The 22,723-nt window shown below is 47.6% G+C and overlaps 10 protein-coding genes across 10 annotated transcripts; 6 read left to right on the forward strand and 4 right to left on the reverse strand.

The window, feature by feature from the left end:
- Positions 1 to 82: 82 nt before the first annotated feature.
- On the reverse strand, positions 83 to 3,842 carry KY384_005893 (uncharacterized protein; the record flags this gene model as incomplete). The annotated part of the gene is made up of 2 exons (XM_044814391.1): positions 83 to 287; positions 343 to 3,842. The coding sequence occupies 2 exons, from the start codon at positions 3,840 to 3,842 to the stop codon at positions 83 to 85; spliced, it is 3,705 nt and encodes a 1,234-aa protein (XP_044668541.1).
- A 970-nt stretch (positions 3,843 to 4,812) lies between these two features.
- KY384_005894 (uncharacterized protein) lies at positions 4,813 to 6,121 on the forward strand (the record flags this gene model as incomplete). Its single annotated transcript, XM_044814392.1, has 4 exons — positions 4,813 to 4,892; positions 4,938 to 5,037; positions 5,367 to 5,532; positions 5,565 to 6,121. The coding sequence occupies 4 exons, from the start codon at positions 4,813 to 4,815 to the stop codon at positions 6,119 to 6,121; spliced, it is 903 nt and encodes a 300-aa protein (XP_044668542.1).
- A 194-nt stretch (positions 6,122 to 6,315) lies between these two features.
- Positions 6,316 to 7,219, forward strand: KY384_005895 (uncharacterized protein; the record flags this gene model as incomplete). Its single annotated transcript, XM_044814393.1, has 2 exons — positions 6,316 to 6,502; positions 6,555 to 7,219. 2 exons carry the CDS (start codon positions 6,316 to 6,318, stop codon positions 7,217 to 7,219), a joined length of 852 nt encoding a protein of 283 aa, XP_044668543.1.
- Positions 7,220 to 7,625: 406 nt separating this feature from the next.
- KY384_005896 (uncharacterized protein) lies at positions 7,626 to 9,316 on the reverse strand (the record flags this gene model as incomplete). The annotated part of the gene is made up of 2 exons (XM_044814394.1): positions 7,626 to 8,092; positions 8,224 to 9,316. 2 exons carry the CDS (start codon positions 9,314 to 9,316, stop codon positions 7,626 to 7,628), a joined length of 1,560 nt encoding a protein of 519 aa, XP_044668544.1.
- A 545-nt stretch (positions 9,317 to 9,861) lies between these two features.
- On the forward strand, positions 9,862 to 11,557 carry KY384_005897 (uncharacterized protein; the record flags this gene model as incomplete). The annotated part of the gene is made up of 2 exons (XM_044814395.1): positions 9,862 to 9,983; positions 10,030 to 11,557. The coding sequence occupies 2 exons, from the start codon at positions 9,862 to 9,864 to the stop codon at positions 11,555 to 11,557; spliced, it is 1,650 nt and encodes a 549-aa protein (XP_044668545.1).
- Positions 11,558 to 13,161: 1,604 nt separating this feature from the next.
- Positions 13,162 to 14,982, reverse strand: KY384_005898 (uncharacterized protein; the record flags this gene model as incomplete). The annotated part of the gene is made up of 1 exon (XM_044814396.1): positions 13,162 to 14,982. One exon carries the CDS (start codon positions 14,980 to 14,982, stop codon positions 13,162 to 13,164), a length of 1,821 nt encoding a protein of 606 aa, XP_044668546.1.
- An 829-nt stretch (positions 14,983 to 15,811) lies between these two features.
- Positions 15,812 to 17,245, forward strand: KY384_005899 (uncharacterized protein; the record flags this gene model as incomplete). The annotated part of the gene is made up of 3 exons (XM_044814397.1): positions 15,812 to 16,337; positions 16,387 to 16,555; positions 16,609 to 17,245. 3 exons carry the CDS (start codon positions 15,812 to 15,814, stop codon positions 17,243 to 17,245), a joined length of 1,332 nt encoding a protein of 443 aa, XP_044668547.1.
- A 372-nt stretch (positions 17,246 to 17,617) lies between these two features.
- Positions 17,618 to 18,265, reverse strand: HTB1 (histone H2B; the record flags this gene model as incomplete). The annotated part of the gene is made up of 4 exons (XM_044814398.1): positions 17,618 to 17,708; positions 17,761 to 17,848; positions 17,898 to 17,969; positions 18,097 to 18,265. The coding sequence occupies 4 exons, from the start codon at positions 18,263 to 18,265 to the stop codon at positions 17,618 to 17,620; spliced, it is 420 nt and encodes a 139-aa protein (XP_044668548.1).
- Positions 18,266 to 18,849: 584 nt separating this feature from the next.
- Positions 18,850 to 19,454, forward strand: HTA1 (histone H2A; the record flags this gene model as incomplete). The annotated part of the gene is made up of 3 exons (XM_044814399.1): positions 18,850 to 18,902; positions 19,002 to 19,090; positions 19,144 to 19,454. The coding sequence occupies 3 exons, from the start codon at positions 18,850 to 18,852 to the stop codon at positions 19,452 to 19,454; spliced, it is 453 nt and encodes a 150-aa protein (XP_044668549.1).
- Positions 19,455 to 20,781: 1,327 nt separating this feature from the next.
- On the forward strand, positions 20,782 to 22,723 carry KY384_005902 (uncharacterized protein; the record flags this gene model as incomplete). Its single annotated transcript, XM_044814400.1, has 9 exons — positions 20,782 to 20,914; positions 21,062 to 21,133; positions 21,186 to 21,241; positions 21,305 to 21,724; positions 21,747 to 22,187; positions 22,217 to 22,276; positions 22,457 to 22,498; positions 22,557 to 22,628; positions 22,679 to 22,723. The coding sequence occupies 9 exons, from the start codon at positions 20,782 to 20,784 to the stop codon at positions 22,721 to 22,723; spliced, it is 1,341 nt and encodes a 446-aa protein (XP_044668550.1).

Consider the following 22,723-nt stretch of genomic DNA (forward strand, 5'->3'; position numbering starts at 1 on the left):
GAAATATGGCAATTGTTTGCCTTCTTTTGCAAAGGCGCCTAACGCCACGCTCAAGCTTTGAAAAGTAAAGAAGTCTCTACAACTACCGGTTGAGGATCATCTTTTGACCGGACTTGCCCTGAGCTTGCTGTGTCGAAAAGGAACAGTGCTTGTCTCTGATGGCTACAACCTCGTACATGCCCTCGTCCGATGCACGAGCAGTTTTGCTGTATTCGTACGAGACTTCATTCTTTGTTTCCAAGACCATCGGCTTCTTGCTCTGGTGTGGGATAGTGCTTCTCGTATAGCTGTCAGAAGAGGTTAGCTTCAGTAACTTTAGATGACATGAGTTTCCAGTCTTACGTAAAATGAAAAGGAGGGGTCCCGCCAAATTCAAACAAGATCTCAGCTTCGCCGCCCTCATGAATGTCCACGGTTGTCACTCTTCCTTGGCTTACCCTGACAGTCGGCATTTCGTGGATGGTCTTGACAAGCTCTGTTCTAGCTTTACAAACTTCAGTACTCCTCTGGTCGCTGACAGCTTTAATCACAAAATCGCCTGGTTTCTCTGCGATCCGTCTGAAGGTTGTATCCGGGACTGTGGCTTTTCGCTCTCTGTCCTCAAAGTTGTAGAAGACACTGAATGGTGGCGTTCCAGACAGCGCGAACGCAATCCTGTCGCCAACGCAGTAGTCTCGTCTCTCCTCTAAAGGCGAGATACTTGGCAGTTCTGCAACATGCACAATTACATGCGGCGCGTTTCGATCTATGGTTCTTTGACAACCCCGGGAGTCCTGCACGCTTCGAATCCTTACATTGTGAATGCCAAGCGCGCGTAAACGTTGAGGGATATGTAAGTTGTATGAGTTCGATTGAACGTGGGGGACGTTTACAACTTCTGGCTTGGAGAGTGCGTGATGCTTGAATTCAAGCTCCAGGTGAAACGGCGGTTGTCCCTCCAATTTTATGGGCACTACTTCACCTCCAGACTCTTCTTCCTGGCAATACTTGTACGTTTTACCTGCTTCGGTAAATGAAGCAGTTGGGAGAGCGTGCACCCGTTGCTGCAAGATCACGGGCTGAAACTTCCAGTGATCGTGGCCGTAAGACAAATCACCCAGTTTAGACAGCTTATACTCGTAATTCCCAGCTTGTGAGGTCTCCATCTCAATTGATGTCTGGTGAAGTCCTGAGCTGTATCTCTTTTTCGTCACTGACTGTGACCCATGGATCGGCTTAAGTCGTTGCTCATATTCGTAATTAAAAGGGGGTGTCCCTTTGAAACAGACTTCCGTCACATCTTCGTCGCCCTGACACACTTCTCGCTTGATATGTCGATCTTTGATGCGTTCCACATATGAGCCCGATTGAATTGCAATACTTGGCCGTGGGATCCATGTAACGGTAAAACGGCTGCTTGATGGGTCTATTGTCCCAGGACAAATTGCGTCCTGCACATCGCTGAGCTCGAAGGTACCCTCTGACATAACTTCGATCTTGTCATTGCTACTGCGAAAGAATTTGGGACCTGCAATACCGCTCGAATCCTCGAGACGACGATGATACAAAGTCCACGGTGCTGTACCTTGTAAGCGTAGGGGGAGACTAACTTTCTTACCCTCTAAGGCGGAAATTTTGAATTGGCCATCGATAGTTCCAAACGACGCTTTAGGCCTCTGTGCTCTCACATCTATCTTCGTTTCTGCCTGCAGTGGTGTTCGACATCCCGATTGATCGGTCACGCTGGTAAGCACCAGAATATATTCTCCTCCATTTGCTAATGTACCTGTGTCGAGGTGAAGAACGGTATCTGCTATATGGTTTATCACTCGTCTCATTCTCTTGCCACTATGTAGAAGCTCATAATCCATCTTGAAAGGAGGCTCTCCTGCCAGCTGTATTTTGATATTCGCACTTTGATCAAGGCAAACACTGCGTCTATCGTTCGGGTGTACAATATACGCGGAAGGGGGAGCCCTAACATCTTGCTCCAGAATCAGGTTTTTATACTGAAGCGATCGGGGACGATGATACACGCTATCACTGATTTGCATGATTTCATAAATATAGTGTCCCGTGTCTGAGGGTTTCAAGTCTCTCTGTGTGTGCATATGATCGACCGTGAAGGTCTCAGCCACAACACTACCGTCAGGCTTTTTGATAGTGTAAAAGACCTTGAATGGCGGCGTTCCCACGAGATTGAGATCCACCGATAGGCCAACAGAGTTACCAACGCACTTGTCAGGGATAGGCTCGAAACTGATGTCAAGATCTGGCTCAGCGGTATTCAACAGGACGCAAGAAGATGGCTCTAAGACTTCACCAGCACAATGATCAGAAGTGATCGAATGCAGAGTATATAGACCGGGTTCTTGAATGTCTACACTGCCCCTAGCGTCTGCAATAGTGACGTACTGCGGTTGAGCTGCCCCTGAGTGAGCTTGCTGTGGGAGTACATCTTCCTGAGGGGTGAAGAGATAGGTCAATACGTATGGTCCATCAGGCTGCAAATCAAAACCTGCACCAGTAATTGTTAGGGGTAAAAAGCCATGCATTCCTTTTGCCAGCTTCAAAGGATGCTGAGAGTCACAGTCATGCATAAGGACCTTCGGTCTTTCGTGAACAACAAAGTGCTGCTCAAGTGGCGCCTTGGAGGATTTTGACCATGTTGATTCTTGCATAGAGTGTTCGGAATACTTGACAACATTCCCAAAAGCATCAGACACCTCATCGATCCTGTATTTCCAGACTCCACCCTCAGCAAGAGTCTCATTCATTGGAATCTCGATATGCTGCGCCATAGACCAACCTGCATCCATGCTGTTGGTAGAGATGATAGACGCTTCGGTGCTCCGCTGGAAAGCAGCAGAAGGAACGACGTTATCGGGATGAATATTCAGGACAGTGTGTCCCTTTTCTTCCCGGTTGACTTGTTTGCTGTACTTTATCTTTACCGGCGGTGTGCCAATTACAGACATTCGGAAATCTGACAAATCGCCCTTGCACTTGTGACTGGGAGCAAAGTGCATGTAGCTGGTTGGACAGCGGGCTACGACAGCGCCAGAGGGTCTTCTCTGCACTTCCAAGTGAGATTCGTCCACGACTCGTTGTAGGCGGTACCATCCAGTCTGCTTGACTGTGAAGTGGAGAGTCTGGGCGTTGGATCGGATTGTTGTCCCCGATTCTCGGCTGGCCTGCTTTCTCATCCGCTTGATCTCCTTTTTCGATATCACCAACAGCTCTTCTGCATTTGTATCAGAATCAATCCGTAAAAGATCGATTTGTATCGGTATTGTCTGGTTGATCAGAATTGGCAAAGAAACTGAGGACTTGGGACCACCAGTACAAAAATGTTCACCGTCTGGATTCAGCACTGCAGATCCTTCGGGTAGAACATGTATAATCTGCTTTCCCAGAATGAGAGAGCTGTTGTGTAAAATCGAAGCTGGCTTGACGCGCCTTTCAGAGACGGCAACCTCTCTGTCATAAAGGACTTTTGTGAGACTCCCAAGCCATGTCAAAAGAGGAATTGATACACGAAACATCAATACCCAATTCAAGATTCCATGCACCACGAACAATACCGTAAAGGTGGAAGACGACCATTCGAGCCATGGTATTCTGAGGTTAGACAATGCGTACAGGAATGCCGTGTCGATGCCTACCCATTTGGTAAACAGCCAAAACCCATCTTCATTGCCAGACCATAGACTAGCATAATCATAGAGCCGCCAACCCATCATCAGAGCGTAGATTATTGAGACATAAAAACGTTGGGACGGTGCATCAACAACGGTGAAAGGGATTGCCGGCAGAGGACCTTGCACCGTTTCTTCTGACTTCCGTAATGATGGTGAGTCCATGGGGTCAGCAGGTAGCTGTTGTTGCGGTTTAGGGGTTATTGGATCTAGATTTGGCCGAAGTCAGTAATTTTCCTTTGCAGATCTTATACAAATATTTCCAGGTTGAGGAGCGCATTGATGATGGCTAGGGGCCTTCATCATATGTCTTCCGCTGTGGATGGTGACTTCTGAATAGACTCACAAGCTGAGCGCAACCTGGGCGTCGCATCCATCGCAATGGATAGTCGATGGGGACCGAGGGAGGTATGCCGCCCTGGTTAATCAATGGAAACATTGCTTTTTGTAGCGTTTCTTGTCATCCCACGCCCTGACAAGATATATCTAAAAGGAGAGGATATTTGTCGTTGTGATCTAAAGGTCGTTGAACATTAAATCTACGGTTCACCACAACATTTCGGAAATTCACGCGATGACGCGTGATCCGTACGCGCGGTTGTCATAACCCATTCACACAAGCAGCCGCTATGTCCTCCCAAATCACCCAACATCGAGTGCACTTACTGTGTCATCATCTTTGAAGCACAAGAATTTGATGATCTGCTGTTGAGAGGGCTTCAAAAAAAGTTCCTGACAGGAGGCTTCTTAATGTTCTTAATCTCCAACAATTCAACACTGCAACGCCCCTGTGTCATTCATAATGATTTTGACTTGCTTCTCTGAATCTCTCGCCTCTCGAAATTGCCACCGTTGTCCACCGTACCAAGTCTATGGGGACAGTGGGTCGATTCAGGCTAAGTCCCTCCGTCAAGACAGGAGACTCTACGATGCAGTTGACAGCCGCAACGGTAGATATTCCTGCTTGAAGAACCTTGTGGCTTTCAGCCTAGTGTCAAACAGAAATTAACCTATTTCTAGAATGAGGACAAGTCCAAGTGGGAGGGTTTCTGTGAGATTGAATCGGAACCCGTAGGTCCCAACAGCACAATCTGGAGCAGGAGGCCTAATGCTCTCACGGGCCCTATTCAACGACATGCTCAAACGGTTCGGTATCAACGGTGCCAAAGTCAGAGAGGTTGTCTCACTCGACGGAGATATGTTGTCTCTCTTACCGTCCGTAAATAGCTTATCGCTGTGATCTATCTGAGTTTCCAATAGACAACCCATTTACGGCCTCATCTTCCTTTACAAGTGGACCCCAGAAGACGCTGATCAACAGGAGCAGAGCTGTCCGGAAGACATCTGGTTTGCCAATCAGGTAATGATTCTTTCCGACATCCACAACAATCTACTAGTACTGAAACCTGAGTTTCTTTCATTATCAGACCGTCAACAACGCCTGTGCCAGCGTAGCTCTATTGAACACCATCAACAACATCCCAAGCCTTGAGCTTGGGGAGCATTTAAATGCATTCAGGGACTTCACCAAAAGTTTTAGCCCCGCATTGAGGGGAGACGCAATAGCCAATTTTGAATTCGTGAAGAAAGTTCATAATTCTTATGCAAGGTAAGGCTGAAGCGTCCACCGCGGGCCTGTACTGCACCCACTCAACTTGATTATGTCGTTTTAACTGAGTTGTAAGGAAGATGGATATGCTCAATGCAGATCTTTTATTGAAGAATCAAGCCACCAAAAAGGGGCAAAGTTCGGCTGATGATAATGGCGAATCAGGCTTCCATTTCATAGCCTTCATGCCAGTTGACGACAAGTTGTGGAAGCTCGACGGGCTCGAAAGACAGCCAATGTGTCTCGGTGAGTAAGTATATAACTTTTTATTTTCACAGCTTACTCCCGGGCAGGACCTCTCACAGGTGAATGGGTGAATCAGGTTCGACCCGACATTGAAGCTCGAATGTTCCGATATACAGAGGATCATATTGACTTCGCCGTGCTTAGCCTCGTCAAAGATCCTCTTCTAGCCTTGACGAGTTCCTTGGCATCAAATGTCAAGACAATTAACCTACTAACAACACGTCTGGACGAAACTGGCCAGGACTGGCGCCAATTCAGTCTAGAGGAAGTGACCAGTAGCCGCAAAGGGGAGCTAGAGAATTTCCTGCAAGCAGCTGACGAAATGTATGGCTTAGCGCAGGCAGACATAGATGCAGCTCCCCTCGAGCACGCATATGTTGTAAGAATGGCCAATTGTACGAATGCGGGTGACTATCTCGCTTTGCGTCAACACGTTATTGCAGACCAAGCACGTCTAAGGATGGATATTGTGGAGGAATTGGAGCTGGCTCGATCCGAAGACGCAAGCGCATCGTCTAGATGTGGAGATCTAGGATCGAAAATGCAAGGATTTGTAAGGATGATGAAGGCGAAAGAATGCACGGGGTGAAAATAGCTTAGATGTGGAAATTACAGGTAAGGTTTCATAGAGCATCAGTCAATACTCATCTCAGGATGCCTTTTTCGTAGAATGTAGCTTGTTTCTTACTTCTCGGTTGAATTGCATGCACACCCCTCACAATTTGCACCCCCAATTTCGTTCAACATGTCGGTCGACAATGATCCTTGCTTTCCAACTCAACGATGACGGCTGAGGATAGAAAGGACAAGGAGGATCATCCTCCGAAATTTGAGAACGTCGACACGCTGATCCTTGATTACCTCATTTTCCAGGCTACGAAAAGTTCACTAGAGGACTTTCCTTATAACCTCCATCATTTGACAAAGGTTGCAACGTCTCATGATGTGGATTCCTTGGACCTCGTAGGCGGTAAGCTTTGCCAAACACTGCATGCCTTTCCGTTCACTAAAGCCGCTTCTAGCTTTCCTGTCCATCTTCCAAACGATTCACGACACTATACCAACTGGCTCCGATGTCGAATTTCGCCTCAGGCTTCTCAAATTCAGTATCTTATTTACAAGACGAAAACTTAATTTAGATTCGAGAGAGGCACACAAGAGCATACACAATAAGCTTAAGCAAGACAAAAATGTTAGCCGCATCGGTAGGACTGGCTCGCCTATGGAGGTCGTCGACATTTCCGACGACCAGATGGACACGGGGGAGAGCACCCAGAAGCACCCGAATGGCTCCCTGCTATCAAACCCAAAGCCGACGATTTCGCTCTTGAAGTCACTTCCTGACTTCATGGCATTGTCAGCTGTACAGAATGCAAGGCAGGCAAATACAAACATTACCGAGACATGGATGAAATTAGCGGCAGGTTATATGGCACAAGCTGTGATAGAGCAAAGCCTCGTCTACCAATCGGAGGAGAAGGATATCTTACAGGAGGCCTTCCAATGGGGTTTCGATGAGGAGAGTTCGGCAGAGGAAGGCACTGACGCTTTCTTGACGAACATTATGTTTTTTGATGAAGAGGCCGAAGAGGCTAATGCTACATGGACGGCCATCCGAGATGGCCATATGCGTGCGGTAGGGTTGAGTCTGTATCAGCGTGCATTCAAAGCACATACTAAGATGTGACAGGTCATGCCGTCACCAGGAAAAAGTTACGCTGACCATACACAGCAACTCTTACAACGGGAGTTTCCCATTGCCGAGTTTGAAGCTCGGATGCTCACCTTTCTTACCAGTCTACACACAAGTCTCCCAAGACCTATACTCACCCAGGTAGAGTGTGGAGATATTGATGACTTGTCGAGCAGTCAAAGGCAGATGTTTCGAGAGCGAGTAGGTTTACTTGATTCTGCTTGATATAATCGGTACTACAGGGCTTGGGTATGCCGAACCGAACAATATTGGAAACTCAAGCATTCTTGCGGAGTACCTCGTCACACGATACCTTTCAGAAGAGACATTTCTTTATGCTCAAAGGTCGATCCGTCTCTCAGGATTATACATCAGTATTATCATACTACGTGAAGGTTTGCTAGTCGTTAGGATACTCATCCCGAATATTACTAATAAATGCCTTGTCCTCGGGGTCCCAACGCTTGAAATACTGACCAGCTATTGCCATTAGATCATGCTTGGCCTCATCCCTCACAATCTCGATATGGTCTTCGGCAACATAGCGTGTACTTTTATCGTCTACTAACGCATGGTAAAAGCTTTGCTTCCGACCTCTCGGTAGATCGTCCACTCTCATTTGCACCATCCAATCCTCTTCTGCAGAACATGTAGCGTCCCAGCCATAGATGATCGCGTAATACTGATATCGTTTATGGCGAAAAACATGGCCTATCCTATAACGTACGTTCCTTGTCGCTTGTGAGTCTCGTGCCTTTTTCGGCTTCCTAGCATCCGCAGTAGCACGAATGTCGCGCAAGGTTTGTGCAGTGCTGCTTCCAAATTGTTCAATTTTTGGAACCAGATGTTTTTCTACCAGCCATGTATCTACGTGAAAAGTCAGCGAAAAAGCTCTTAGCAATGCGAATTGCACCAAGAGTAGGGAATGACGATGCCAGACAAGCGCATTGGAAATGAAGATGAATGCAAGTCCTTACAGCTGTCGAGATCCTACGTACCTGTGGCATATTGGCCAGCAACAAGTCTGAGCACTCTCGGAAGATACCATGCTTGTTGCATCATCGAGACTTCGTTTTCATTTCCGCTAGGGAGCAAAAGCAGAGCCCAGAGAGCAGCATAGAAGGAGACTTCTACACCCGGCTTCACTGAATCGGCTGCTGGACTGCGAGGCAGAGTCTGAACCGAAGTTATGATGTTTCTCGCGCACCGAGAAACAATATCTGCCGTTGAAGCTGGACTTAGAAGTCTCTCGTGGTCGTTCGATGGTACGCCCATAGAAATCAGTTGCGATTCGAGCGTTTCCAGTGGCACCTCTTCGTTAGATCGAAAGGGATCTAGATAGATCGGAGATCTTGGTATAGGCTTCTCTAGATCCCCAGCAATGGAAGACTGAGTAGAGTCTGGCTGGACGACAGCAAGTACATGAAACGGAAAGCCACATGGTTGGGCATTAAGCCCAAGTCTTTGCGCTACTGAGCAGAAAATAGCAACTGAAATTAGTGGCAAAGAGCGGTGTGTCTTTCCCGAGATAGCTTCTCCAATGAAATTATTTGCGAGATCATGATAATGTAGGTCCACATTCTTGTCAATTCCTACAAGATGGTGATTCCGAAGATACTTGATTACTGCAACGGCTTGTTTCTCCTGGTCAAGGTCTTGGAAACTGGGATCGTGTTGACGGAACTTGTCTGCAAAACCATCGAACTTATAAGAAATATCACCGGTATCTATAGAGCCATCCTCAAGGACAAACACATCAAATGCTGCCAATGCTGTCTCCAGGGTAATGACTTCGCCTGAAGGCTCTCGTAGATGTGCCCATTGGTCAACTGCAATACTACGATTCAAACAGCCTAGGGTGTGGCTGCTGTACCATCTGCGAGCAAGGATATCGGAAGCCTCGTCTCCTATGCTAAGGTTCTCAAGTAAGACTTCCTTGGCATCGAGACCAACATCGATGATAGTCTTTTGCTTCTGCGTCCGACAACTCTGGAATGCAATAATGCTGTCAAGCTCTTGTGCAACCATCTTGTCTGTGAGAAAGCGTTCTGAGTAAAGTCGTTTCCAATCTATCTCGGTCACTGGTTGCATTAATTTAGTTGTAAAGCCATGACTGCGGTTCCAGAATTTGTATTTTCTTAAACAGAGATGGCGCCATACGACAGGCCCACAAATTTCATCAAATGAATGACAAACCTGTTGGAAGGTTAAGACTGCAGTATCTGGGAGATGCAGTAAAATATGATGCAAAATTTCCCGGGGAAGGTCCTGAAGATTTGAGGACATTTTGCCACTGGTCGAGGCTCCGGAGATCAAGAAAGGTGAAAGGTCCGTCGAGGCTCCGAAGGATATCAATTGCAGAGGCTACATAATCCTTCGTACTTGTGACTGGCTCATCCACATCGATACCTTGGCTCTGTTTCGTGTAAACATTATATCAATCATGGGTTCCTCAAGTCTCTCAAGTAAATGACGTTACATCGGATCACATGCACTAAATTTTTAATACACCGTTCAATTGGTACTGAAGTAAGATACAAGCTCCAAAACAGTTTATCATATCCGACTACACAGCGTAAAGCATGTTTTCTGCGGCTGGCCAGCACAGGATATAGCATAACGACATTCATTTCAAGATGGGCGCAAACCAATCTAGTGCATCTGGCGGCTCGGGTCACGCAAGGAAGCAAACAACCAACCAAGTCAGAGTTTGTTACTATGAGTTGCTAGCTATATCGCGGACCGCAACCGATGAAGAGTCAGTAGAAGCCTCAGATAGATACACATGGCTGAGGTCGGAGTAGAATTAAGAAAGCGTACCGGAAAAAGGCCCTAGAACTGCATCCCGATAGGAACTATGGCAACGTTGAAGCTACCACGCAGCTGTTTGCAGAAGTCCAATCCGCGTATGAGGTCCTCTCGGACCCACAAGAGAGAGCATGGTATGACAGCCATCGAAATGCGATCCTTTTCGGAGATGATGAGGATGGATCGAATTACCCCTATGAGCACAACGTTCGGATGACGACGTCACACGATATCTTGCAAACGATCGGAAGGTTCCACGGTCAAGCGGACTTCACAGACTCGCCAAACGGTTTCTATGCAACTTTACGAGGCATTTTCACAAATCTTGCCAAGGAAGAGGAACTAGCTTGCGGATGGGAGGGTGTTGAGCCTTTCAGCTATCCCTCCTTTGGATCGGCCAACGATGATTACCAAGATACTGTTAGGTCGTTCTACGCTGTCTGGACTGCATTCGCAACTCGAAAACCCTTTGCGTGGAAAGAGCTTTACAAGTATTCTGATGCGCCGGATCGTCGGGTGCGCAGGTTGATGGAGAAGGAAAACAAGAGGCTACGAGAAGAAAGCATCCGTGAGTTCAATGACGCTGTTAGATCTCTTGTGGTTTTGGTGAGAAAGCGAGATCCAAGGGTGAAATCGGGGAAAGAGACTGAGGCAGACCGACAAAGAACCCTGAGAGACGCTGCCTCAGCACAAGCTGCCAGATCCAGAGCCGCCAATCAGTCAAGAGCAGATCAAAGTAATGCCATACCACAATGGACGAACACAGCTGGACTAGAAGAGTCGATTATATACGAAGAGGAAAGTCCTGTGTCATCTGACGAGACATTCGAATGCGTTTTATGCGATAAGATTTTCAAAAGTGAGCAGCAGTACAATGCGCACGAAAGAAGCAAAAAACATGCAAGAGCCTTACGGCAAGTACAAAAAGAAATGCAGCAAGATGATGCAGATCTCGCCCTCCACCACTCATCGCCTTCAGACCACGAGCCGGACGCGGAACATGGCATCACTTCCAACTATAGCAATGATGGAAAGCAAGACCAAGCCTATTCAGAAGATGCGCCGGTCTCTGGATCTGGCCAACCTTCCAGATTTGACAGCTCCCCTGACAACGAGTTCATAAGGATAGAAGACGCTGATGCCCATGGGTCTGAAGCATCATGTAATGATCAATTTTCTCCGGCGGCGCGATCCAGTACTCACGAATCTAGAGTATACGCGGGAGGTTTTGACCCTTCGATTTCTCAGCTTGATAGCAGTGTAGAATCTCTCGGCCAGCAGCTTACCTCTGAGTCTGTCGTAGAGGAGAAGCAGCCTAAGATTGGTAAAGCCAAAGAGAGAAGAGCGCGAAAAGCTGCTCAAGCAAACACCTCACGTGGTGTGGAGGACCACGCCCACAGCTGCACTAGCTGTCAGGTGGAATTTTCGTCAAAGACAAAACTTTTTGCCCATATCAAGCAGTTTCCAAAACATGCACAGCCAGTAGCAATGCCCACGCCGAAGAAAAAGCGAGGTAAGAAATGAAAGATCCATAACTCGCCGCCTAGAATTGACAGGTATGTGCTTAATCCTTGCAGTGTGCCGTTACAAGATTTGATTGCCGCAAGTTTCTCTCCCTTCGATCCTTGTTACTCATTTTTCCCATCCCTTCACAACTATGATTCATCCATCACACGAGTGAGTGTCAAGTCTCTTCAAAGATGTCCCAGCAAGATTAGACTTTCTCATTCGTAGAAAAGGTGTATTGGCAGTTGCAAGCAAAGCCTAGGATAGGTTGCTCCCCACCATTTCGCTGAGCAACTTTCCCATATCTTACGCTTTCGGTCAATAAATAACACCAAGATTACATGCTACCTGTTTAAAGTATGATCTCTTCATACATTCATCAAAGAAGAAGTGATCAGTCTGTGACTTGCTCCCTTGAAGACTTTCTTCTCTTCTGATATTTTCCTGACTCCTCGCACATACTACTACTCTACGGGGACCTCAAATGTTGATTCTTCGGATAAATCTCCTAGCAGTATTCCTAGCAAGAAAGGATTATTTCCCACTTGCTCATATCCTAATTCCGATTTGTTTTACACAAAAAGTCTGGAATGAAGGTTTATAAGTGAAGAGGTATTCGGGAGCAAGTGTGTTGGGCGAGTCCCCAAGAGTATTGAAGGCTCGAGCCTATGTTGTCTAGATTTCGTGCACGGAATTGTACAGTGGAGAGAGCCTGCAGGAAGGTTTGCGCGGAAGGATGATCTTAAGACAAGCGAGGGGAGCGTCGTGTCAGTGGAATGTGGAGCTAGCCATGGGCTCTCGTTCACCGAGCGTGCATGGATTTTTGTAATAATCCACACTGTCTTTGCTTTATGTATATCCTATCATTACAAAAATTTGCGTAGACGGCTTGCTTGAAAAGTCGTCTACATCAACGAATTAGCAATTCTTCGTCCAAGGTCGCGTTCTGACTTGGTGTGGCTTGTGTGGTCGTACAAAGACAATGGAGCTAGAAAAGCGTTTACTTGAGCCTTAGGAACCTCATTGCTTCACAAGAAATTCTGTGTTGTCTCAACGTATCTCGATTTCGAAACCGATAGATATCCAGGCTAAATTCGTTCAATGCTGTGCGTCCTACGGTGTTATTTTTAATACAAGCAACGTCTGCCTTTTACAATAGAGGGACTGTCCAGGTGGTGAGCTTCTGCTTGCTATTACTGCAATACGGATGGCATGAGGCCAACTCAAATACATCTAGACGAATTTCACCTCGCCAACACACGTTTAAGTTACTGAACACAAAGTGAAACTTTGCCTCAGACTTTTGCATAATACATTCCTCATACGTCAAACTTTCTTTATTACAAGCTGCATCCAGATTTCTGTTAGGTGTCGTGTTTGCCTTGTGATCAACACTCTGGCAAAGCACTTCACGCAAGCTTGTCGAAAGAAAACGTCTCTAGAACAGATAATTTCCTTCTTCATACAAATCAATCTGTTAATTCGAACACAAGTCTGCTATACTCGAGTGACCTTTGTTCACTTCCATGCTTGAACTTTGTAGAGCACGTAAACGGCCTGGATAAAAACAGATTACACGTAGCGTCATTCCTGTCGTGCCCGATCGCCACAAAGTCAGAGTCCTAACCTAACCCCGCTCTCGTGGTCTTCACGATTTGTGCAACGGGCAATGGAATACCTTTGTTGTTTATTGCGCCTAAGCCTGTCCCGGTACTCCACCCCATCTTCTCCAACATGGCTCGCCCTTTGTTTTCCTCCCCGAGCTCAGGTGCAGATGCTCCAACGACCTCACCCTCCTGGTAATGATTATGCAATCCAAGGCGTCCTGGCTGCTTGGCCACTGGAGCCTTTTGCCTCTTTCCTTTTACTTCCTTCCGACCCTTCGACGAGCGAGGCATGATCTTGTGACGAATGCCTTCGAAGGCCACATCGTCGAAGGCTCGAGTCCTTGATGTTTTGTACAAGTTTGGATACCGACCTGGGCCTTGACCCATAGACTTGCTATTCAGACCTAGGTTATGACCAATTTCGTGGACCAATTTTCTTGCACAGGGATTCATCGGTGGCAGCGCGAGATTTTGACTTGTAGATGCCAGAAAACACCTCAACTCGTCTTTTAGATCCTGTATAGATATGCTATTAGCATACTTGACTCGTAGGTCAGGCTTATCCTTTCGGCCCTTGCCCAGCAGCCCTTGTTGTCGAAGCTGTTCGCGCTCCTTTTTACGCCTAGTCTTCTTGACTCTATCGTTAGCCCATGACTCTTGCATTCTTTGGTTAAGCTCCGAGTCGGAAAGATCGAGCTGCAATTCCCGGCGCCGACCTTTCGCTTTGCGTGGAATGTGAGTCTGCATCGCATATAGCCCAGCAAACGGTTCTTCCGGCTCAATCCTAAGAACTGTATCGGAAAGCCGTCGAGGTTTCCTCTCTTGCCGAGCTTTGCCTGCTGCATTTCTCTTGGATTGAGGTCGGTGAGCAGCACAACCAGTGCGGTTTGTCATTGGATCATCTACATCAACGTCAAATAAGAATAGCTCGTTTGAGCCCATGCCTAGTTGCTCTTGTTTGGACAGCAGGCGAGCAATTCGCTCGTCGGTCATCTGGTATTTACGCCGCTCTTCGAATTGGTGAGCTTGGTAAGACTCATGAACCGTCTGTTGCACATCCCTTTCAATTATCTCATCTTCATCGAGATCACTATCAGAAACGCCCTCGGAGGCTGAATTGGAAAGAAAGGCCTTCTTTTCTTCAAACAATTGGACTAGTCTTGCCGATTCTCGAGATTTGGCCAACGTTTCTAGTGACAGCCATCGAGCATCATCTACCGCCATACCCTTCTCGGCCACGAGATACTGTAGGCCTGATGGTCTCTCCCGTCGACTGAGTACTTTGCCAATCGTTTCAACGCCACCACTAGAAGTACTTAAATCGTCAAGGTCCCTGAGATCGGCGCTCGACCATTCATCGTCAACCTCGGAAGCAGGTTCAAGAAGGTCGCTGTCACTATGTCCTCCATCAAACCCGGCGAGGTTTGGTGCAGCTCTTGATGATTCTGCGAAGGTGGTGTCTATTGACTCGTTGGCGCTGACGTTGGTTATATAATCAGACATAACTTCGTCAGCAGCCACCGAACGCTGCTTACGAGAGCTATGTGTTGCCTTAGCAGAGTCAATAGGGGCTCTTAAGGGCAATTCATCATTGCTACGCTTTGACCCATTGGTTGCGGGAGCATTGCTACTGCTACGGAGAGAATCGTTCAGTATCTTCATTTTCTTGGGTATCATTTTTGCCTGCCGCCCGGCAAATAGGACCTCTTCGTCCTCGTCAGGCTCAGATGGAGACGAGGGTGCTAAAGGCATTAAGTCCGGCATAGAAAGACCAGTCGTAACGTGTTTTCTCTGAACATCGGAGAAGAATATTGCTTCATTAGGAACGGCATCCATTGCGAATGGTGGCTGAGGAGACTGATCTAGTAGATTATCGGTCTGTCATTCTTCGGAAAATAGGTTCTTCTCAAAAGCAAAAGTGACCAGACTCAATCCTTTGGAAGCGAGCGAAGATTTGCGTCACACAACTTCAATCGGCGTAGCTCAATGGTAGCATTTGCCTGTGACGGTGAATGAAGTACTTGTCGTGTAAAATAGGGTTAGATATTGACGTGTGAATCCTTTCTATCGAGTCAAATACTCCCAAGCCAAACCCGGTGGCGAAAGTGTTTCATAAAAGTCTTCACAGAACGCGATACAAAATTCCGCGTTTCTCCACAATGAGACAAGTGTTATGCTGCGCTATGAGAGCTTTTTGACACCTACACTGAAAGTATGAACGACAATATATTCGCTAGATACGACCAATTTTTAGTTTGAAAAGTTCAACAGGCACTTTTTCAAAGAGCTGTATATCTTTCGTGATCACTTTGTCGCTTTCACTCGAGGCTCCTGATGGATGTTTGACGTTGTAAGCCACCTCATTATTGTGTTGATAGCAGAAGAGTAGATTTAACGCTAAAACGCTATCTCCACAATCTCCGGCCAAGCGGGCTTATTCGAGCTATGATTGTATCCTCATCACATTTACAGCATTTGATCTACATTTGCAAACCACGACCCCTCTTTACCAGCAACTGACTGGCTAGCAGCTTGTGCCTCGACTCTACAGGGCGCCAGACAAGCTGGGTTGTTTTCCGTGTAAGCAATCCTGGAATTTGCCAGAGACAGGTAGCGTTCGGGAAAGAGAGAGCTCCGCCTTCAGGCGAGTCAGTCGCGTGGTGCGATGGCAACTGTTGATATCGCAAAATATAAACGCATCGTACAGGGTCTGTTCGATCCGGAGCCGAGAAATGATGATATCTCGGGGTCTGCTATATGGTGCCTAGGGGCTGAGTACCCATCGAGACCGTCCAGGAATGGTACGAACAATTCTTCATCACCAATTGGTGGACATACCCCATGTATCATGCCGGATAAGACAGCTACAGACAAGCTGAAAGAGGACGCGAGCCCAGGGGAACTATCAAAAGTAACAGGGCTCAAGGAGGGTGACGAAGCAGGAAGAGAAACACCAGATATCACGTGGCCTACGGAATTTCTTGATGATTGTGAATCACGCATCTGGTTCACCTACCGTTCGAGTTTCCCTCCTATCGTGAAGTCGCCGGATGCTACCATGACGTTAGCAGTACGATTCAGGAGTCTTGCCGACAAGCAAGGGTTTTCGTCCGACACAGGCTGGGGTTGTATGATTCGGTCAGGACAATGCCTACTCGCAAACGCTTTGTCTGTCCTTCGCCTTGGGAGAGGTAAGCAAAGTACGAGCTCGACTTCTAGTCTTAGTACTTACTTTGCTAGAGTGGAGACGCGGCACTCGTCACGAAGAAGAGAAGCAGCTTCTCTCACAATTTGCAGATGATCCTAGCGCTCCATTCTCCATACACAAATTTGTCGAGCATGGCGCACGAGCATGTGGTAAACATCCTGGGGAATGGTTCGGCCCATCTGCAACTGCTAGATGTATACAGTAAATGCTCGCTGTTTGCTGTCTTGTTCGCGTAGTATCTGACGTGGAAGCAGAGCTCTCTCGAATGCCGACCCTCTCTCGGGCTTGAAAGTCTATGTCAATGGGGATGGTGCTGATGTGTACGAGGATACCTTTCTAAGCATCGCTGGGTCAGACACTGGCAAATTTACGCCTGTCTTAATTCTTGTCGGAGTCCGCCTCGGTATCGACCGTATTACGCCGGCGTATTGGGACGCTCTAAAGGCTTCTCTTGAACTTCCGCAATCGATTGGTATAGCTGGCGGTAGACCATCATCTTCACATTACTTTTTTGCGCACCAAGGAGACCAGATATTCTACCTAGACCCCCACTTCACACGGCCTGCTCTGCCCTTTCGCTTGGACCCCGCAAGGTATACCGCTGAAGAAGTCGAATCAAGTCATACAAGGAGACTCCGCAGGTTGCATTTGAAGGATATGGACCCAAGCATGCTGCTTGGTTTTCTTATCAGAGATAGGACAGACTGGGATAGATGGCGAGAAGCCCTCAAGACTTTGCCAAGTAAGCCTGTTGTCCACATAGCCGATAAGGAGCCGATCTTGTATGAACAAGGAGTCGAGAGGCCGAGTGCGTTGGCAGAGGTTGAAACCTTGGATGACGAAGCGGAAGAAGATGATCACGGGGAGATGATAGAGCATCCGTCAAGTTAATGAATGAAGCGTTGAGCTTTGGAAACTTTTCTCTGACAACTCTATCCAAAGAATCTCTTGCAATGCACTTGATGTGACTTCTCATACAATGACGGCAATACTGAGCAGGTGTGGGACCTAATGAAGTGAGTTGTGTACTGCAATTTCACGAATGAAATGCAGACAAGCGGCAAAACTGATCAGATTTTGGCGCGAGAAAATTCATGCTTGCTCGTCAAATATGGTACATGAGCCATTCCACAGATGCAAGCTTGCTACCTTAGCTCATCCTGCAGAACCTATTCCGTGATACATCAAAAAGAAGCCCCCGAACACCGAGAAGACACAGCGGTCTCAACCCCTTGGATATCGCACCAAACTAATCATCATGGCTTACTTCGTTGAGGAAGAGTATTTTGTAACAGCCTTAGTGCCTTCTGACACGGCGTGCTTGGCAAGTTCACCAGGGAGGATGAGTCGGACACTGAATCAAAAGTGAGCAGACTGCAAGTAGTAAAGCATCGGGGAGATCTCACGATGTCTGAATCTCTCGAGAGGAAATGGTGGATTTTTTGTTGTATGCGGCGAGTTTGGAAGCCTCGGTGGCGACGCGCTCGAAAATATCTGATGGGTTAGTTAATGACGCATATTTAGAAGACTCGGTATTACTAACCATTCACGAACGAGTTCAAGATTGACATGGCACGGTTGGAGATACCAGTATCGGGATGGACTTGCTTGAGTACTACAAACGCGTCAGCTTTACTTCGACTCTAGGATACCAGCAAAAGATGAATGGCAATCTGTGCCCAGGGAAAGGCAGGCTCATGCACGCGAAGCGCGATAGGTTGCGCAAAACCAAAGCAACTCACCTTTATAAATGTAGGAAGAGTACGTTTCCTTTCTGGTCTTATTCCGCTTCTTCTTCTCGCCGGATGGGGCGGCTGTCTTCTTGCCAGCTTCCTTTTTCTCAGCTGGCGCCTTGCCAGCCGGGGCTTTGCCTCCGGTGGATGGCTTCTTTTCAGCAGCTTTTGGTGCCATTTCTCAAAAGTAGGATTTCGAAGTTGAAAGGTGAGTTGGGAGTGAAAAGTAAAAGGACGTGAGTCAAGAACGAAAAGATCAATAAGTTGAGATAGCTTTGATGGTGGATGGGTGAGTGAACGAGAAGTTGCGGGCGACGAGCGGACTTATACTCTCTAGCCGTTGGCGGTGATTTGGCGAGTCGAGCTAAGGTAGGCGCGACACGAATGAGGGGGAATGGGAAATATTTAGTTCCGTTCCCGTTCAAAACAAAAAGGTGCTGTAGCCTTGGCAACAACACACTCCGGGTGATTGAATTCACGCCTGAAGAGGGCCAAAAAAACACGCGCTAGTGGCATGTTGGCGCTTTCACCTACTCTCATTCTACCTATCTGACTGGCCAGCTCAACTGACTAAGCTGTTTTTTCACTACTTATCACATCAAGCACGCTTGACTGTCGCTACTTAATCCATCCACTGCCGCCAACTTTCGACCTTCTCCATCCATTGTCGCACCACATATCTTACTTCACGCAATCAACGTTAACGTCTCACCCCCCATTTCTTCATCAAACTTTCCAAATACCGATTGCAGATCCATCAAAATGACTGGAGGTAAATCTGGAGGCAAAGCCAGCGGCAGCAAGTCCTCGCAATCGTGAGTTTCCCCAGCGCCCGGTTGGGCTCTATTTGCTTGGGCGCAGAAGTTTCAGCGACTTGCTTGCCATTTTGCCGATTTCGCTGATTCATGCCTCAGTCGTTCATCGAAAGCTGGTCTTGCGTTCCCAGTCGGCCGTGTCCATCGTTTGTTGAGAAAGGGAAATTACGCTCAGCGCGTTGGTGCTGGTGAGTCTTGTGCACGCATTGGATGTTTCATTGTTCTGACGCTTTGTGACCAGGTGCTCCCGTTTACCTCGCTGCCGTCCTTGAATACCTCGCTGCCGAAATCCTCGAATTGGCTGGAAATGCCGCTCGTGATAACAAGAAGACTCGAATCATCCCTCGCCATCTCCAACTCGCCATTCGAAACGATGAGGAATTGAACAAACTTCTCGGACACGTCACCATTGCTCAAGGTGGTGTCCTACCCAATATCCATCAAAGTAAGCCGATCATTTTCGCTTTCTGTTGCACTGATATTGACCTCAAGATAGATCTCCTACCGAAGAAGACGGCGAAGGGTGGCAAGCCTGCTTCTCAAGAGCTGTAGACGTGGGCAAATGATCTGGAGCGTGCTTATGAATTTTGATTTGACATGTTACCGGGGTTTGGGGGGTTGGCCATGGATATGGCTTGGCAGTCTGGGCATGTTGTACATTATGCGGACAGCATGGACATGAAGTCTAGACGAGAATTCATCATACCCAATTTCGATTGACTCAATTTGAGCGTCCATTCATTCTTGGCTCCTTGTAATATTTGCTGGTGAAAGAAGAATCAACAAAGTACCCATTCATAAGCAAGGCAGTCTGCGCGCTTGGATTGAGTTTATTCCATCTTCAAATTGTCACGCTGTACTACTTGAAACCGGACCTCTCATATGACAATAAGCAACTATGTCGGACTAGATGGGCGTCAAATGACCATTGGCGGAGGTGCTGCATCAGGATTAGCGACTACATGAGAGAAGACGAATCAAGAAGACGGGGACACACGGTCAAGTATAGGCGCTGGAATATTTCTTTCGTACTTCGATCCTGTGAGGCCAGTTATTGTCCGTAACTCAGGATAGTAGCTTGCGTAAATGTGCTGCGTACCTCCCGGGGCAGTAGGCGGTCGATACGGGTCAGGATGCCTCCACCTATCCAGTAAAGCCTCCGTCTCTTGGAGTAGAGCCTAAGGATTGGTCAAAATCGACAGAATTCTTGAATAGGTTGTGGATCGCCTCACTCGCTGCTGTCGAGGCTCCGTAACATGCTTGTTGGCTTCAAAGAGTGACCTAATATACAGAGCTTGTCCCCTCCAAATATGCCGCTGTACAGCCCAGTCCAGTGCGAGTTTCAGGCTTCGACGATATAGAGACCTGGCGCAAGCTTTAGAAGAGTGCATGTGTTCTGGGCATTCTTGCTCACTTGACTGCTTGCTGGCTTGCCATATCGCAAGTTCAGCCTGCTGCCTATGACTTGACCATTAATCCGAACAGTTGAGCTCCAGACTAGCTGACTTGATTGTGACCTGAATTGAGAAGCGTGATATCCACAGCAGATTGGGAAAACGACCTCTCGTCACCGCGGCAAGCGCTAAACCTAGCCGCAGCTTTGTAAGGTAACTTAGAACTGCGAACCCAATTGAAATTGCAATACCAGCCGTTAGAGAGACCTCACTCACTTCTGTGGCCAATTGACAGCTCCTCGGAAGCTTTTCGCAATGGGCTTGAAGTGGTCTTACCTCGTGCCGCTCTGTTGATTAATCCTTAACGCTGAACGCGCAACGCCTTTCGTCCTCCCCTAGTTGCGTCTCGAGGCTTCCTCTGCTACCTCCTAGAATGGCAGCCAGACTGCAATGTTTGATAAAGCGACCTCGCTCGTCCTTTTCAAATGTCTGGGGCCATCAATTATCCCGCTGCTTCTCCCGAACATCGTCGCTCCGCCTTACATCACTGCCTGCTTCTTCCTATTTGCGCTCTGAGAGTCGAGGAGGTCCTCATATCACTATCCCAATATCGTTCAGGTTCGCTCTAAAATTTCCGAACTATGGTTTTAATTTAATAAGGATAGATACCGGCAAAGAAGTGCTATTAGGCCATGTCTGCAGTGTAGATGCTACGGTAACAAGATTTAACGGCTCTGAACATCACCCTTTTTGACTTTCAAACAGCCGACAAGATTGTGAAGGTGCCGGAGATGGCTGAATCAATATCAGAAGGCACACTGAAGCAATGGCAAAAAAGTCATTCTGCACCGACTTTTACCAGAATCATCGAGACTAAATCTGGTCCTAGAAATTGGTGATTACGTTGAGCAGGATGAAGAGATCGCTAGTATTGAGACCGACAAGGTAAGCCTAGAGCCCAGGCGACCCATCAATCAGCCACTTAACACCATTGCTTTGCCCCAATAGATAGATGTCGCTGTCAACGCACCCGAACCCGGCACAATTAAAGAGTATCTTGCAAAAGAGGAAGATACGGTAACGGTAGGACAGGATCTCGTCAAGCTTGAGCTTGGTGGGCCTCCTGAAGGTGGTCAGAAACAGCAAGCCTCCTCTGAACCCAAAGCCCCGGCACCAGATGACCAGTCCACGTCCTCAGATCCCAACCCTCAGCCCGGTAAGGAGAGGTCAACTCAGAAATCAGAGAAGGAGTCACCCTCACCGCCGCCGCCGCAATCCAAAGAACCTAAGATCTCAGACCAGCCTCAAAAAGAGGATGCTTTAGCATCCTCAAGTGGGAAAGAACCTCCGGCAAAAAGCCGCGAGTCACAAAAGCGGGATCCAAAGCCCGAAAGCAGCTTGCCAGCAGGCGGACGTGGTGAGCGACGAGTGAGTATCTTCTCTTTGTCAGAAACGTCTTCTCAAAAAACATCAGGTGAAAATGAACCGGATGCGTCTGCGCATCGCAGAACGGCTCAAGCAGTCTCAAAACACTGCTGCATCCTTGACAACTTTCAATGAAGTGGACATGTCCCAGTTAATGGAATTCCGGAAACTTTACAAAGACGAGGTACTTAAGAAATCAGGTATCAAGCTTGGCTTTATGAGCGCATTCTCACGGGCTGCTGTGCTCGCCATGCGAGATGTTCCCGCGGTGAATGCATCTATTGAAGGGGCCGGTTCTGGCGACACAGTTGTATATCGCGATTATGTCGACATCAGCGTTGCTGTAGCCACCGAAAAAGGCCTGGTAACCCCAGTCGTTCGCAATGCTGAAGCTATGGACATGATCACAATCGAGAAATCAATCGCCGACCTTGGGAAGAAGGTGAAGCTGATGAGGCCGCAGGAGGTAACAAACTGTAGCTGACATGTCGGCAGGCGCGTGAAAACAAATTAACCATCGAGGACATGGCCGGTGGTACCTTCACCATTAGTAACGTAAGTCAAGCAGTCACGCAGAGAACGGAGCAAGGCTGAGTATTGGACAGGGGGGTGTCTTCGGGTCGCTGATGGGGACCCCTATCATCAATTTGCCGCAGACAGGTTTGCTCTTCCAAGGATACCAACCAAATTCATCCTAATCTCCATGCAGCTGTTCTGGGACTACATGCCATAAAGGAGAAACCAGTGGCAATCAATGGCAAAGTCGAGATTCGTCCGGTAAGCTTCGCCTTTCGATGGCCGTATGGTGAGCTGGTGTAAACTCACCCGTGGACAGATGATGTATTTAGCGCTAACGTATGACCACCGCATGTTGGATGGGCGAGAGGCGGTGGTCTTTCTTGTGAAGGTGAGTGCCAGACATTACCTCCTTCGCAATACTGATATGTGGCACTTTAGCTCAAGGAATATATCGAAGATCCGCGCAAGATGCTGCTTGGGTGA

This window comes from Bacidia gigantensis (genome assembly GCF_019456465.1).
Source record: "Bacidia gigantensis strain McMullin 20006 chromosome Unknown contig_246, whole genome shotgun sequence".
In the NCBI taxonomy this organism is placed as follows: domain Eukaryota; kingdom Fungi; phylum Ascomycota; class Lecanoromycetes; order Lecanorales; family Ramalinaceae; genus Bacidia; species Bacidia gigantensis.